The sequence below is a fragment of the Lutra lutra genome, chromosome 2 (assembly GCF_902655055.1).
Source record: "Lutra lutra chromosome 2, mLutLut1.2, whole genome shotgun sequence".
NCBI classification, from domain to species: domain Eukaryota; kingdom Metazoa; phylum Chordata; class Mammalia; order Carnivora; family Mustelidae; genus Lutra; species Lutra lutra.
In genome coordinates this window covers 20,754,336-20,770,188 of record NC_062279.1, presented here as the reverse complement: position 1 = coordinate 20,770,188, position 15,853 = coordinate 20,754,336, and the positions used below count along the sequence as shown (strand labels likewise).

General features: G+C 38.9%; 1 protein-coding gene across 1 annotated transcript; it reads left to right on the top strand.

The window, feature by feature from the left end:
- The first annotated feature begins 266 nt into the window (after window positions 1–266).
- On the top strand, window positions 267–1,000 carry LOC125091868 (non-histone chromosomal protein HMG-14-like). Its single transcript, XM_047715957.1, is given in 2 exon segments — window positions 267–515; window positions 517–1,000. Coding segments are annotated over 2 exon segments (306 nt in total). The 5' UTR covers window positions 267–371; the 3' UTR covers window positions 679–1,000.
- The last annotated feature ends 14,853 nt before the right edge of the window (window positions 1,001–15,853 follow it).

Genomic DNA, 15,853 nt, shown 5'->3' with positions numbered 1-15,853 from the left:
AGCTTATATGTATGCAATGTTTGCTTATCAAGCCAAATAGTAATACATCTACAAAATGTCTTTAAGAATTCTAAATACACAAGAAAAAATACAATATCTATTGATAGATTTGGTAGATTCCTGAATTACAGTTACGATTTGATAAACTTACAATTATAGTTAAGATATAGGTGGCTGATACTAAACAGAAAGGAGCAGATCTGACTCACAAAATCTTTAAGAACTGGTTGGCAACTTGAGTTTATTAAACATCAAACCGGAGCAGCTCGGGCGGCGGGAGGAGCGGCAGCGGCCAGGCAGCCCAGCTTCGCGAAGGCTCTCGGCGCGCCGCGGCCCGCAGGCACCCGGCACGCGCCCGCCCCGCCGCCACGATGCCCAAGAGGAAGGTGAGCTCCGCCGAGGGCGCGGCGAAGGAGGAGCCTAAGAGGAGGTCGGCGCGGTTGTCCGCGAAGCCTGCGCCTGCGAAAGTGGAAGCGAAGCCCAAGAAGGCGGCAGCAAAGGATAAATCTTCAGACAAAAAAAGTGCAAACAAAGGGGAAAAGGGGAGCAAAGGGAAAACAGGCTGAAGTGGCTAACCAAGAAACGAAAGAAGACTTACCTGCAGAAAACGGAGAAACTAAAAATGAGGAGAGTCCAGCATCCGATGAAGCAGGAGAGAAAGAAGCCAAGTCTGATTAATATCACATACCATGTCTTATCAGTGGTCCCTGTCTCCCTTCTTGTACAGTCCAGAGGAATATTTTTATCAACTATTTTGTAAATGCAAGTTTTTTAGTAGCTCTAGAAACATTTTTAAGAAGGAGGGAATCCCACCTCATCCCATTTTTTAAGTGTAAATGCTTTTTTTTAAGAGGTGAAATCATTTGCTGGTTGTTTATTTTTTGGTACAACCAGAAAATAGTGGGATATTGAATGTGGGAGGCTTTGATTGTCTTGGGTGTCAGCTCAGCATTCCATAGATGGGGTAGTTTTTATATCCTGTAATACCAAGCATACTAAATGGCAATTTGGAGTCAGTTGTGCATTTAAAATGTCTTGAATATTTTAAATTACTCCTTTCCCCATGTTGTTTGGTAGAGTTGTTGCCTAAAGAAAACCACTCCTAGATCTTGGCTCTCCCTGTCAGAATTCTTGTGCACTCTGTCACATCTTGGTTGTGGTAGTCCAGTTTTCCTAGTAACACTGTTAATGTGCTGTGCAAGATTGAAAATTTGAGTATGTCGTGTATATGATACTAAATTGTGAATTAATGGGACTTAACGCTATAACAGTGTATCAGCATTTGAATCTATTGGTACTTGATACACTGTTAAGGAAAAATTGTCTCCAAATTTTAAGCTGGAAAGTCACTGGAATAACTTTTAGAAAAGAATCACAACTACGTGATTTTTTAGATTTTTTGGTACGTACATTAGGAATTGTGTACAAATTGAAATGTCTGTACTGATCCTCAGAACAACCAATAAAAACTGTTATGAAAAAAAAAAAAAAACATCAAACCGGAATAGAGTATGAATTTTTTGTTGTCATGAAAACAACCTTTATTTTTCTCCTAAACCATGAACAAAATGTTTACTCTCCCCAACTTTGTCTCACTAGCTTTTCAGTATTCAATGTTATTCTTTTACACATTCACTGTGATGTTTAATATTTGTCGATGCTTTTGAATTCCTCAAATAAAAGTCTATGGGGACAAAAGAATTACAGAGTTTATATTCAGTGAAAAGCTATAAATTGTGTGCAGTTTGTCAAAAAGCATATTAATTCATTTTTGAAAGTTAAGAATGGTGTGGCTTTTTTAGGGGAATAATAACACTATGGCGAAAAGTCTGATTCAAGTCAAGTTTTACCTCCAAAACTAGGAAGACAGAATAACACATTTAAGATAACACTGTTTACTTTAACACATCCCTAGGGGAAACAACTTTGCAATAACCTTAAATAATGTATTTTTATAAGAGTCAGAAAGAGTGAGAAAGTAGACTTAGAGTTTTCTTTCCAATTTTCTCCAAAGTGCTGGAGGATATCCATTTCTCCAGGTGTTTGGCACAAATATAGGGAATTCTCTCTCTCTGAGAAATTAAATTCTTCTCTAAAGTCCCACAAACGATGCTAGACCACCTCATCACTATTTTGACCTTTTACTTTGACAATTTATTTTTTTATTTCGATGTTTTGGTTAACTTATATTTAGGTGTTTTATTGAGCATATGTTGTCAAAGTCATTATCGTGCCATTATTATTTTTATAAACATTCCTGTAACTTGTAGTAACTTGTAGTTTTATTTATTTTTTTTATAGTTTTTATATCTGTCATTGATTCAGTCTAAGGGGAATAAAGCTCTGCTAAGGAAGTAAAGCACACATCATAATCCTCATATTAGATCTGAGGGAGGGTTGCCTGTGTGGCTCAGTGGGTTAAAGCCTCTGCCTTCAGCTCGGGTCATGATCTCAGGGTCCTGGGATCAAGCCCCACATCAGGCTCTCTGCTCAGCAGGGAGCCTGCTTCCTCCTCTCTCTCTGCCTACCTCTCTGCCTACTTGTGATCTCTGTCTGTCAAATAAATAAAAAATAAAAATAAATAAAATAAATAGATCTCAGGGAAATGCTAAATACTGAGCACATTGTATATGTTCAGACAGCTAATTAGTAGAAGTCAAGTCTCCTAATTCTATAATTAACAGAACTTTTCACCACTTCAAGATTTTGTTTTTATTTATTTATTTGACAGACAGAGATCACAAGTAGGCAGAGAGGCAGGCAGATAGAGGGGAAAGGAAGCAGGCTCCCCACTGAGCAGAGAGCCCGATGCGGGACTCGATCCCAGAACCCTGGGATCAGGACCTGAGCCGAAGGCAGTGGCTTAACCCACTGAGCCACCCAGGCTCCCCTTTTCACCACTTCAATTTAGGTCTTTTCAAAGCTGTGCTTTTTAAGTTGATTTCTAGAGGTATCCTGTTTCATTTTTAATGAAACTTCTCTAAAAAAATGTACTCTTCCAATTCCAGAGAAATTCTCAATTGTTAATCATTTTTTTCTGCTGGATTTGATGAAAAACTAATATAGCTGGGAATTCTCTTCTTTGCATTCCTATGAAACACCTGCTTTCTGGATCACATATGACCCAGAATTTACTGGCTACTCTCCCTCTGCTTATACTTAAATGTTGTTTCCACACCTGTATGCTCCTTGGATTTCCCTTGCTCTTTCTACTTTCTCATTGCCAATCTTGTTCATCTCTACGCCTTACATGGGGGAGGTAGTGAAGGGTTTGGATGGAGCCAGAGAGCATGATGATTTATTTTTTATTTTTATTTAACACCTTATTTCTCATTTATTGAGAAACTACCATGTACCAGGCACTATTCTAAAGCTATGAGGGGGGAAATCTTGCCCAAATGTGGCTTGTATTCTAGTGGGAGAAGACAATCAATACACATGCAAATAAATCAGTGAAAGAGGACAGAGTGTGCTCGTGCTCTGTAGAATAAATGTGTATTGAAGTTTTCCAGAGAAACAGAACCAGTAGGATGTATCTGCATAGGGACAGAGACTGTTAGGGACCAGCAAGTCAGAAATTTGCAGGGCAGGCTGGAAATTCCCAGAACTGATGTTATGGTCTTGGTTCCCAAGGCTGTCTAGAGGCCAAATTTCTTCTTCTTTAGGGAAATCCAGCCTTTTCTCTTAAGGTCTTTAACTGATTGGATGAGGCCCACCCACCTTATGGAGGGTAATTTGCTTTCCTCAGGATCTAGGGATTCTAAAAACCCTTCACAGCAACATCTAAATTGACGTTTCATCCAGCAGCTGGGCATGATAGCCTAGACATGTCAACAATAAAATTAACCATCACAAACTATAAATAAGAAAATGTGCAAAGGGAGACAGAGAGAGCTGGGCCAAGATGTGGTTTTCTAAGGCAAGATCAAGCAAGCCAAAGGAAGAAAGACTAAATGTCTTTGGGTGGGAGCACAGTAGCAGAGATCAGTTCAGAGAGGGGCTGATCCTGTGTGTCTTTGCACCAGTGTGAACCACTGACTTTTCTCTTAGTGAGACGTGAAGAGTTGGGCACATTATCCGACTTAGTTTTAAGTCATGGCTGCTATGTAACTACAGACCATAGGGAAACAGGGGCAGCCCTAAGACACAGAAATCATCCAGGCGGGAGTTCTTGGTGGCTTTAAACAGGTTGGTAGGTGTGTTCATGGTGAGAAGAGATGAAGACAAGCAGAAAATGATGGTGTGAAGACATCATCGAGCTACCAGATGAGACCTAGACTATCCACACTGGAATCCTTCTTGCCTGAGGTCTTGCACAGCCTACCCTCAAATGCCTTCCCAGATGGCAGAGAGCCATGTGACTCAGCTTGTCAATGTACTATCACGGCAGAGCTTCTCAAGTGATGTGCCATGCACTGGTGTTTTTGTGATGGACAGATCCCTGCAGCCTCAGAGCATCCAGAAGAGCTTTAGAGTGGCTAGAACCCCTCACCTGTCATCTACATCTGCCAGCAACCTCATCTGGGGCTCTGTGTCTCTTCCAGGTTACTCCAGGGGGTCATACAAGCCGTGGGGGGGGGCACGTGCAGACACCCTGATGTGAAAATGGTGGGGAGCCACTACACTATTTTAGATTGAACCCCCCCCCCAATTCTTGAGCCATACTGCCTACTGTGCCTTTTGCATTTCTGTACTTACTAGTGGGTGACATTTCTAGGATGCTTGCCATATACCATGCATTGCTCCAAGTGTCTTACATGTATTCTCATGTATAATTAAAAAGACAATCATGTTCAGTATGCTCAAAGCAAAGTGACCTCCCCAAAATGTTCATCCATAGAGTGTTGATGTGAAGATAATTCGTGAGTCCTCAGAGGTCGGAACTGAGCTTGAGCTTATCATTCTTGTGAGGCTCTATTTCATGGTACGTTCAATCTCTTCTCCATGTTGCCACCTTCTTTTTAGATGCTGTTTGCCTGCCTTCCTATGTATCCTCCCTGCTGTCATTCTTGTCTGGTACAATGCATACAATTCTTCTCAGCTTTCCTGGAAAGCTTGTTCCCTGCTGGACAGGTGGCACAGGCTCCCAGCCAGTCCAGTCGGAGCCCATCCTGGGTGGTAAGCCGGCCAATCACGTTGCACCTATGATCACACTGCAGCCTCTTCTCCTCTGGGTCCTAGTAATCCCTGCTGAGCCGTAAGGCTCCAGAAAGATAGGCATCTTTCAGCAGGGATGTCTCTTTATTCTGTTATCCTAACACTTAGCGATCTTAAATTCATGATCCCTTTCTCTAGAACATTTAAGATCATAGGTGGGTTTATATTATATGCCATCCATGTGCACCTGATACCAATCACCTATCACCATCAGGAGTATGGGAACTATGCCCAGGCATAGGCTGTGCTCGTCACAGTCCAGTCATAGGAATTACAGCATTTGGGGTGTGTGTATTTTTTTTTTATTTTTTAAAGTTTTAATTTTAATCCCAGTCAGTTAATCTGCAGTTGTATTAGTTACAGGTGTACGATATAACGATTCAACACTTCCATACAACACCCGGTGCTCATCACAGCAGGTGCACTCCCTAATCCCCATCACGTGTTTCACCCATCCCCCAACCTGCTCCAGTAAACATGTTTCTTCTCTATAGTTAAGAGTCTGTTTCTCAGTTTGTCTTTCTCTCTCTCTTTTTCTCCCTTTGCTCATTTGTTTTGTTTCTTAACTTCCACATAGGACTGAAATCAGAGGGAATTATTACATTTTTATTAGAACATGCCAATAATTACCATGTGAGCTGTATTTTGTTGTTCGTTCTACATTAATAAGTTTTTCTCACTGAGAACTGTTCCCACAAAACTGTTCCCACATAGAAAGGAGTCTTACTTTATTTGGGTTTTAACATATGAGAAACAATCTAGGTATTCCAGGAGTGCTTTGCCGGATCATAGGGGGATCACGGCATGTGCTAGAAGTTTGTAGATTTGTCGGAACAACCAATGAAAGATCCCTTAAGAAGTTGGGTGTGAGCTATAGATAAAAGTGGGAGTACACTTTGAATTTCTGCAAAGCGCATATATCCCCTATTCGAATAACGAATGTACCTTAGATGTGTGCAATGAACTGCTTAAATATATATAAGTAGTTCAATAATGGACAAAAGTAGAGAAGTAAATAAGTTACAGAACTGAATAAAATTAAAAATGACTGGAAGGGAGCAACAAGGGTAAAGATAAAAGTCGTTACATACTTTTGTCAAAACAAACAAAAACTCAGACATGAAATAGTAGACACATGTGTAGATGCAGAAGAAAAATACTTGGTTAGAGCACTGCAACTCTTAGATGAGCATGTCGTCCCATGACAATTTGCAACAGCCACTTCTTTCCATGTAAGAACTCTCCCTCCCGATAGGAATCTGCTAGGAGGAGCACCTCCAGCCACAATGCGTTGGGGGGGTCTATCACGGTGTTCAGGTCAAGGGTATCTTGGCAGCTTCTAGCCAATGACTGAGCTGTGGCTTGGCCATTTCTGCCCAATCTTTGAGCTGAATCTTGCCCTCAGGCCATTCAAGCCATTCAAGCCATTCAAGGTCTGCATCCCCAGTCGGGAGCCCTGTTAGTCAGCCGTCCTTCCCCTTCTCCTTCCACTAGTGTCGACCTGCATCAATGGCTTCAAGTTCTTGACTACTCTGCTCCCCTCCCCTGCGTCTTTTGCAGGCATTCTCTTCAGGAAACCCGTACTTCTGACTCCTCAGTGTCTGATTCCTGGAGGACTTAAACTGACAGATTTCAAAGAGCCCTTCTCTACACAGGGTATGTCCTCTGACAAACTGGAACATTCACTCACACCACAAAACTCCCTAATAACATGCAGGTGTGTTTCGAGATAAATGAGGAGCCATTTTCCTCTCAGAAAAAGCCAATTCATCAATTAGAGTGATATATAAGTCAGTTGATTGGCACGTACGAGGGGTTAACCCGGCTGGCCAGGCATACTGTTCCTAAGTAAGATCTGATATGTTTGGGTCATAAGGCTGGACTGAATTCAGTGGACTCACCGGTCAGGTGTTGACAGATGGTGACAGTTGTGGTGCATTTGACAGGGGTGACTCTGTCCCACAGAAGATACTGCCATAGAGAAGTTTTTTTTGTTTGTTTTTTAAAGATTTTATTTATTTATTTGACAGATGGAGATCACAGAGAAGCAGGCAGAGAGAGAGGAGGAAGCAGGCTCCCTGCTGAGCAGAGAGCCCGATGTAGGGCTCGATCCCAGGACCCTGGGATCATGACCTGAGCCGAAGGCAGAGTCTTTAACCCACTGAGCCACCCAGGCGCCCCCATAGAGAAGTTTTTTTTTTTTTTTAAGATTTTTTTATCTATTTATTTGACAGACAGAGATCACAAGTAGGCAGAGAGGCAGGCAGAGAGAGAGGAAGGGAAGCAGGCTCCCTGCTGAGCAGAGAGCCCGATGCGGGACTCGATTCCAGGACCCTGAGATCATGACCTGAGCCGAAGGCAGCGGCTTAACCCACTGAGCCACCCAGGCGCCCCCCCATAGAGAAGTTTTGATGACTACTCTTCCAACATCACAGCTTGCCTGAAGTGCTTCTAGGAAGTGATTTAGACTAAGAAATGAATACCCCTATTAATGATGATGTTGAGAACCTTTGAAAGGCGTGGCGAAATGTCCAATTCTGACCTCCACTATGATGGACTGTGACTGGTACGTTGAAAATGTTTTAGTAAAAAATTTGATCTGTAGTGAAAAATATCTGTGTTGAGAATTTTAAGTTTGGAACGCTAGCATGAATTTCAGTGACTAATTATTTTTCTTGAAAGATTTAGTATTCTGTTTTTATTTAATATTAATCTCTTTGCTCTACTTTAATATGCTAAAAGAAAATCCCCACTTGCCTATTAATATCTGTATATGCATGTCATTAGAAATACATTCAATATTTAAGTCAAATTCCTATCAATTGATAATTCTGGAGGGCCCTTAAGAATTAGACGGCATCATGCTCTTTCAATGCATTCTAACTCCAAGGAAAAATGTTCAGTTTTATCAGTTGAAATGTTATTTAAAAACGTGTTTTTAATTAACACGAGCTAACACTGTATTCAGCCACATTTAGGTTCTTACAGAACAAAATGTTTATTTCTCAAGCTAAAAAATTTTTACATAAATCTCAAATAACTAGGACAAAGCCATGATAGCAGCACCATTTTTAGGTGATACTGAACAAGTGGGCTCAAAAAATTATTGACTGAATTTACAGAGAGTAATCATCTTAAATGATTTTTGATTTGTGGGTTTTTTTTTTTTTCTGACCGTCACAAATAGAATTAAACTGACAGCCTTTAAAACATCAAATTAAATAAAATGTTGACTTTCATATGCCCCATGAGACATTTATGATAACTTTTCCATGCTGTTAAAGAATGATGGACACCACAATAATTATAAATGTCAAGATAGGATGGCATTTGATGCAAGAATTATGTCTTTGTTTATGATGAACATGGATATTTGCTGTGCTCATGTTAATAACCCCTGAATTTCGAATTTCTTCCAGGGTAGAGGCCATTGAGCACTGTTAGAACTTTCTAGCAGATTCTATGCTTCCAGGGAAATTCCTGCTAGCTTGCCAACTAGATGTGCCACCTATAAATAAACATGAGAATAGAGAAGCAGGAAGCAGAGGAAAAGAGAAGATAGGGATATAGTGAAAGAGATGATACCAACTCCAACGTGGAGAAGGAACCTAAGTAAATGTAAATTTGTGGCAAGATCTCAGGAAAATTCAATCCTCACAGTAAATACGCATGTAAATGCATATACATGTCCTATTAAATTATGTATTCATGTCTATAGAGCTTGAATTATCTTTTGCTGTGGGATATATAAAAATAGCCATTGTTGAGCATTGTTTGAGTGGTAGAAAGCTGTTAGAGTATGATTAGATCCATCGTGAAATGTGAAATATGAAATTCAAACCTAAATATGCTAAGGGATTTAATGAATTTCAATTCAGAAATTACCATCTTGAACAAAGGGGCGTTTTAATCAATGCCCTTCTTTCGCCATTAGCACATATGGTACTAGATACTACATACTTATGAAACATAAGTCTAGTAGAAAGATGCAAGAAAAAAAATTTAAAAAGTAAAAATGCACATATTAAAAAACCTAAAAATTTAAAATCAGAAAAATCATCCTTTTATTTGATATACCAGCTTTTTAATTACATTGGTTTTATAGAATCAGAGCAATTTATGGGTAAGAAGCTAATTCAGGTCCTTGAAAGAAAGAACATAGAAAATGCATGTATCTCACATTTAATTTGTTTTTACAGCAAGTCCCAGGCAATCTGAGCATGTGAAAGATAAAACAAAATTATGTATTTCCTTTTTTTTTTTTTTGTATTTTCCTTGCTCATGCATTGATTCTATTACTTTCGTACTCTGAAGACCAGCTTCACCTGCTTAGTCCTCAAGTATATACGATAAAACTTAATCACCCTCATGCCAAATACGAGCTTTTATGAGACTCTAAAATCTGTTTCCATCTTTTCTACCACTCTCTCCTACCAGTTATCCCCATTGCTGATGTACCTTTTGCCACTCTACTCAGTCTGTGCTAACTTCAAACCTCTATAACCACAAATAATCATCCTACCTCCATCTCCAGTCACTGGTACAACACTGGTTTTCTGTGCTAAAAACTAAATTTCATTTCTTGTGGGTTTTTTTTTAATATTTTATTTATTTATTTGACAGATCACAAGTAGGCAGAGAGAGAGAGAGAGAGAGAGAGAGAGGAGGAAGCAGGGTCCCTGCTGAGCAGAGAGCCTGATGCGGGGCTGGATCCCAGGACCCTGGGATCATGACCTGAGCCGAAGGTAGAGGCTTTAACCCACTGAGCCACCCAGGTGCCCCTCATCTCTTGTTTTTTAAGAACAAAAATTCATACTTTCAAAAAACTATATTTTCAATTCTTACATGCTTCTAAGAAATCTTGGAAAGTTCAGAATTTGTTGAAGTGTGGGTAACAAAAAGACCACTAAATCAGAATTCTAATACCTGGAAAGAGTCCTCTTAATTATTTTAGATTCTATCCTTCTATTTTTTCCTGTTACATGTAGCTCAGTGTTGTCTAATTTAGTGAGTTTATGTGGTAAATAAATTGAAATACACTAAACCAACAAAAGTCATTATGCTTTTGTGGTAGAAAGCTCCTCCATGGGCCTCTGGTATCAGAAATAAAACTTACCTAGTGTTTTCATTCTTACGTCAAAACTTCACTGTCTCTTGATACCTTGTTCATGGTTTAGTTTGGTGTAGTTTTTTTTAGCATCTTACAAAACTAGAAATGCATACTTATTTTAGAACTAATACTTAAAAATATGAGAATTTGTATTACAAATGTAGCCTACTAGACTAGGAGTTGGGGGAAAAAAAAACTACATATTCAAGACCTAGCAGGTAGTTCTGGGATGTAGAATAAAAAAAATACACAGAACTTGAGTTCAAAGATGAAAGCAAATTATTTGTTATGCAATGCTCTTTATCCTGGCAAAAGAAAGGCAAACTATAAATAACATTTTTTGATGGCAGGGTTTTCTAGATCCTATCTAAAGTTGGTAAAAGATGGCTCAGTTCCAAAATTGCATTGCAAAAATTAAAGTGGACTCTGAGAGGAGCCGCTGTGGCTTTACTTTTTGTGAGCAGGCTGGACTCCTATGTCTTGTTTCTGGTATATACATGCAAAGTCCTTAGGAAAGAAACAATGTTGCCTGATTCCTTTGTGTGTTATACAATGTAAAATAGCACATGTATCATTTCATGTAAATAAGCAAAAAAAAAAAAAAAAAAAGTGCCCTTTCTACCTGCGGCCACCTTAGCCAGCACTACACATGGGACTTCTCAATTGTTCACTGGTGGCTTCTGTTCAACTTTGGTCTTTGAGGCATGAGATAGATTCAGTACCTTTCCATCTTTTGTGGGGGGGTTTTTGTTTGTTTTGTTTTGTTTTGTTTTGAGTGGTTTCTCTTTCATGAAGAATATCTGGATGTCCTGAGGGGAGGCGACATTGATTTCCTTCAACTGAACATTGTTTCTTAAGTAATTCTGTGAGCCCTCTCTCCCAGTCCCTCCTTAGATTTCTCTGTCCTCCTTCTGTGTTGTGTTGGTTTCCATCTTAGGTAGTTGGGAGAGACTGTATTGAGTGCGCCTTTACATACACCATTCAAAAGCAGTTATTAAAATAAGGATTTTAGTTGCAAAATGTTGAAGCCACACTGTTCTAGAATTTCGGCAGACCACACAATAAATAAACAATCATTATCCAAATAAGAAGCCTTTACCACACGTATTTTTTTTGCTCTATAATTCTAGCAGACAGAAAATGAGACTGTGTGATCTTCCCTGGATTTAAAAAACTTGCTTTAGGGGAGCCTGGGTGGCTCAGTGGGTTAAGCCTCTGCCTTCGACTCAGGTCATGATCCCAGGGTCCTGGGATGGAGCCCTGCATTGGGTTCTCTGCTCAGTGGGGAGCCTGCTTCCCCCTCTCTCTCTGCCTGCCTCTCTGCCTACCTGTGATCTCTGTCAAATAAATAAAATCTTTAAAAAAAAATAAGAAAATAAAATAAAAAATAAAAAACTTGTTTTAGAACACAATAAAATGGGTGGGGTGCAATTAAAAAGAAGCGGATGGGCAGTGAAGAGCTGTGCGTTGCTGCAGAAGGACCAAGGAACCAGATTACAGACCCATTCAAGCTTCATATATGGAATCCTTTGGCAGAAGACCTGCCTTAAACTGTTTGGTTTTTCCTCGCACAAGGTTTTTCCTACCAGGTAGTAGCAGTTTAATCGGACTGATAGAAAATTTGCTGCTGTTCTACATACTTTTGCAACAATGCTCTATCCTGTGGAAACTAAAGAAAATGTTGCACAACAGGGAGGGGACTGATTCTGCACCATGATAGAAAAAAAAAAAGTGAACATTTACTTTTAGTTCTATTATTGTCAGTTTTGTCATCTCTCCGACGAATTGGAGTAGGAAATAGAGTTTGAGGGCTACCGCAAAAAATTCTGCCCAGTGACCAGTCTGCCCACCCTTGCCATAACCTTCAAAGGAATGATTCCTTGCATTCAAGGCCCCCAAATTCTTCCAAGTGCCCCCCCCCCCCGAAAATCAAAATGAGGACTAAAAACAATTTTTCTTTGTAGGTTTTTAGTAGAAAATAATTTGAACTGAAATCCTCTGAAACAATTGGGGTGCCTGGGTGGCTCAGTTGGTTAAGCTGCTGCCTTCAGCTCAGGTCATGATCCCAGGGTCCTGGGATCGAGCCCCACACTGGGCTCCCTGCTTGGCAGAAAGCCTGCCTCTCCATCTGCCTGCCACTCTGCCTTCTTGTGCTCTGTCTCTATCAAATAAATAAAGACAATCTAAAAAAAAAATCCTCTGAAACAATTAAGTCACAAGTAGTTAATATGAATGTATAAATGCAAAAGAAGTAGCAGAGTATAACTTCTGATCTTGAGTTTGACAGTCTTATTATATGTTAACAATCAAGAGATGTAGGCCAATTACATATTCATTACATATACTTCAAGAATGATACTTATTTGTAAATTTAACAGAATGAAAAATGTTTGCAGGTATTTATCTGCTGGATTTATTCAATTTTAATATAGAATCTTGTTTCAATATTTTCCAATTAATGATCTGATATGATACATTACCTTTTAAATTAGTTATCTAACAAAAGTATTACAAACATTAAACAATGAAATAGTTTCCAGAATTGGTACTACATTATACAGCATTCTATCGGGATACATACAAATGGCATAATAGCTAAGTGTAATCACAGAACTTCGGTGCGGAATTTCCAATAGCAAGGACTGTTCTATAAGGAAGTCCTCTATTTAGAGGAGAGAAAACATCCTATTCTAAAATTAGAACAACCACTGTCCTTGGGATTTCAAAATAATGCTCGAAGGGATTTGCCTACTTAAATAAAAAGGAAAAGTTAAACATCAAGCACCAATGCCTTCTAATGTTACTGATCTCTGAGCTCTCCTGGCATTCATAAACCATGATAGAAAATTCATTTCATGCTTGTCTACTCTGATAAAACTCATGACTGAATTGTTTAAAAATGTTGAAAACAGGGAATGATTATAGGAATGCCCCAAAGTTGGGGACACATTGGAACAAAAGGCCTCTGAGTAACTATAATGTTGGTGACCTTCATATGTCAATCTAGCAAAGATATTGTTAAACAAGGACATAGCATGCAAATTAGGGATAATACATGAAAATCATAGCATTACTAAAAATAACATCCACATCCAAAGGTACGTTTATAAGATCATCAAATGTTAGACCTCACTGATCCTAATTCTCCATGTTCCCCAGTGATGGATAGACTTCTTCTCTAGGATTCATATCCTGTCTACGCACGAATTTAAAGCTCAGAGAGTATTCTCAGATTACTGTGATGCTATTTGTATCTCTTTTTAAGGACTGTTGTTTTTCATTCTGGGGATCTTAAAGGGATATGAAACCTACCATGTTGACAGTAACAGGTTCTCCGAAGAAACTGACTTCCATATCATTCTTTCCTGATTTTTCTTCCTAATTCTCTGAATACTTTAGTGTTCTCTTGCTTAAGCTTTTCTTCCACTAATCCTTTAAGCATGAATTTTCCCATTGTTCTGTGCCTGAACTTTTATTCAGTACTTCTTTTTCATCTGAGAGCTACACATTGATAACTCCATCTTTTCTACGTAGGACATATTTTTCTTCTAAAGCTTCATATTGTAAACTGACTGGTGGGCATTTCTACCCTTAACCTCAAAATATCAAATTTCAACTCCTTGTATTTTATTCCACCCTAACACCTAATTTTTTTCTTTATTTTTTTTAAAGATTTTATTTGAGAGAGAGCGCATGGGGGAGGGGCAGAGCGTAGGAGTGGGGAGAGGGAGGTGCAGGCTCCTCCTGTGAGCCTGGAGCTTCATGCAAGGTTCAATCCCAGGATATTGACCTAAGTCGAAGGCAGACCTTTAATCGACTGAGCCACACAGAGACCCCTCTTTACTTTTAATTATAATAAGTAAAAGCTACCATGGTCATAGTCCTTCAAGTCAAAAAGATTAGAAGTTTAAAAAATAAAAAATGTTGTCCCTGATAGCTAGGATCAAATTAGTTATGAAGATTGGTAATTATATCCTCAAAATATATGGAATTATTCAACAATAATTGTTCCATCACCACCATTAGTGTCATAGGTGATAATTACATTATTTGCACTAGAATTTCTACAGTATGCATTACAGTGGGTTTCTCCAATGCTAAACATGGCTCCCTTGACTCCATTCTTCAAATTGTAGCCCAGAGGGGCTTTCCAAAATAAAGTTTGATTGAATCATGCCTCTGTTTGAAGAACTTGTTGTTCTCTAGTTGTTTTTGGAATGAAGTTTGAACATATTAAAGCCATATCTAATGACCTATAGAACCTGTTTTAACTTTTCTTCCAAGCATCGCCACCCATCGATCCTCTTTTTTTCTCCCTCTTTCCCTCTTGACAATTTCATTACTTTATTCATACAGAATAAAAATGAAAGAGTTTGCTTACTGCTATTGTATGGTTAGTATACAATATTGAAAGTATAAATTTTCATAACTAGCACTGAAATCAAGAGTATCCTTGTTTTAAGACTTTACTTTTGTTTGAGAGAGCAAGAATGGGCAGGGGGGGGAAGGGAGGGAAGAAGACTCTCAGCTGAGTAGGGACCCCCCCACCCCCTTCACCCCTTCACCCCTCACCCCCCTCACCTCCCCACCCCCCCACCACCAGGGCTCAATCCCAGGGCTCTGGAATCATGACCTGAGCCAAAGGCAGATGCTTAAACAATGAGCCACCCAGGCTTCCCTGAAATCAAGAGAACTTTGAGAGTGGTAATGCTTATCTCAGAATCCCTAGCTCTTATGGCAATGCCTAGAAAAGTATAGGCTCTCAATTTAGATGTCTGTTAAATCAAGTACTTATTTAAGAAATTAAAGATCTACTATCCAATAACTTAGGCACTTGAGGAAAAGTCCTTTAATTAAGGGTTTGCTATTGCTTCTGTTTTGGCCATTTCACCATGGAATAATACTGACTTGCAGTTAAGTGCCTCAGTGTCATTTTTCCTCTTGACTAGTATTTTACAGACACATCAATAAAAGGGACACTTCTAGTCACTTTAAGAATAGATTTGTAATCTTGAAAATTATAGTAATGAAAATAATCTGAAAGATTCTAGAAAAAAGATTTTAATTTCATGAGAGCAGTTATGTCAAAAGATACAAATAAATTAACATCAATAAAATTCTCTCAGTTGTAAGCAAGTGCTATAGAAGATCTAAATTTGAAGCATTTTGTGGCTTTCACATAGTTTTCCCTAAACAGGTGATATCATAAATGCCTTAGTTTTTTTCCCAGTCTTGTACCAGTAAGTTTATTCATATTTTTTCCCCACATAATCTACGTTCTGACTCCTGATTCAGTTGGAATTCATGGTCTTCATTGTCTTTTAGTTTCATGGTTGGGGCTCATAAAACAAAACCTATAGCTTATAATTACAGTTATTGAAAAAAATTCAAATACTACTTACAGAAATTCAATTGACAATTTTAGTATTTGAGTAGCGTAGGTCTATGACCTTCAAATTTTTGACTGCTACTCCTAGTACAAAATACTTTTATTTGTCACAAGCCATAACATACAGAAACATACAAATACATAAAATTAGTAAGATTATAAAAGTGTAGTTAGTCATTTTCTGAGTATTTAAGAAA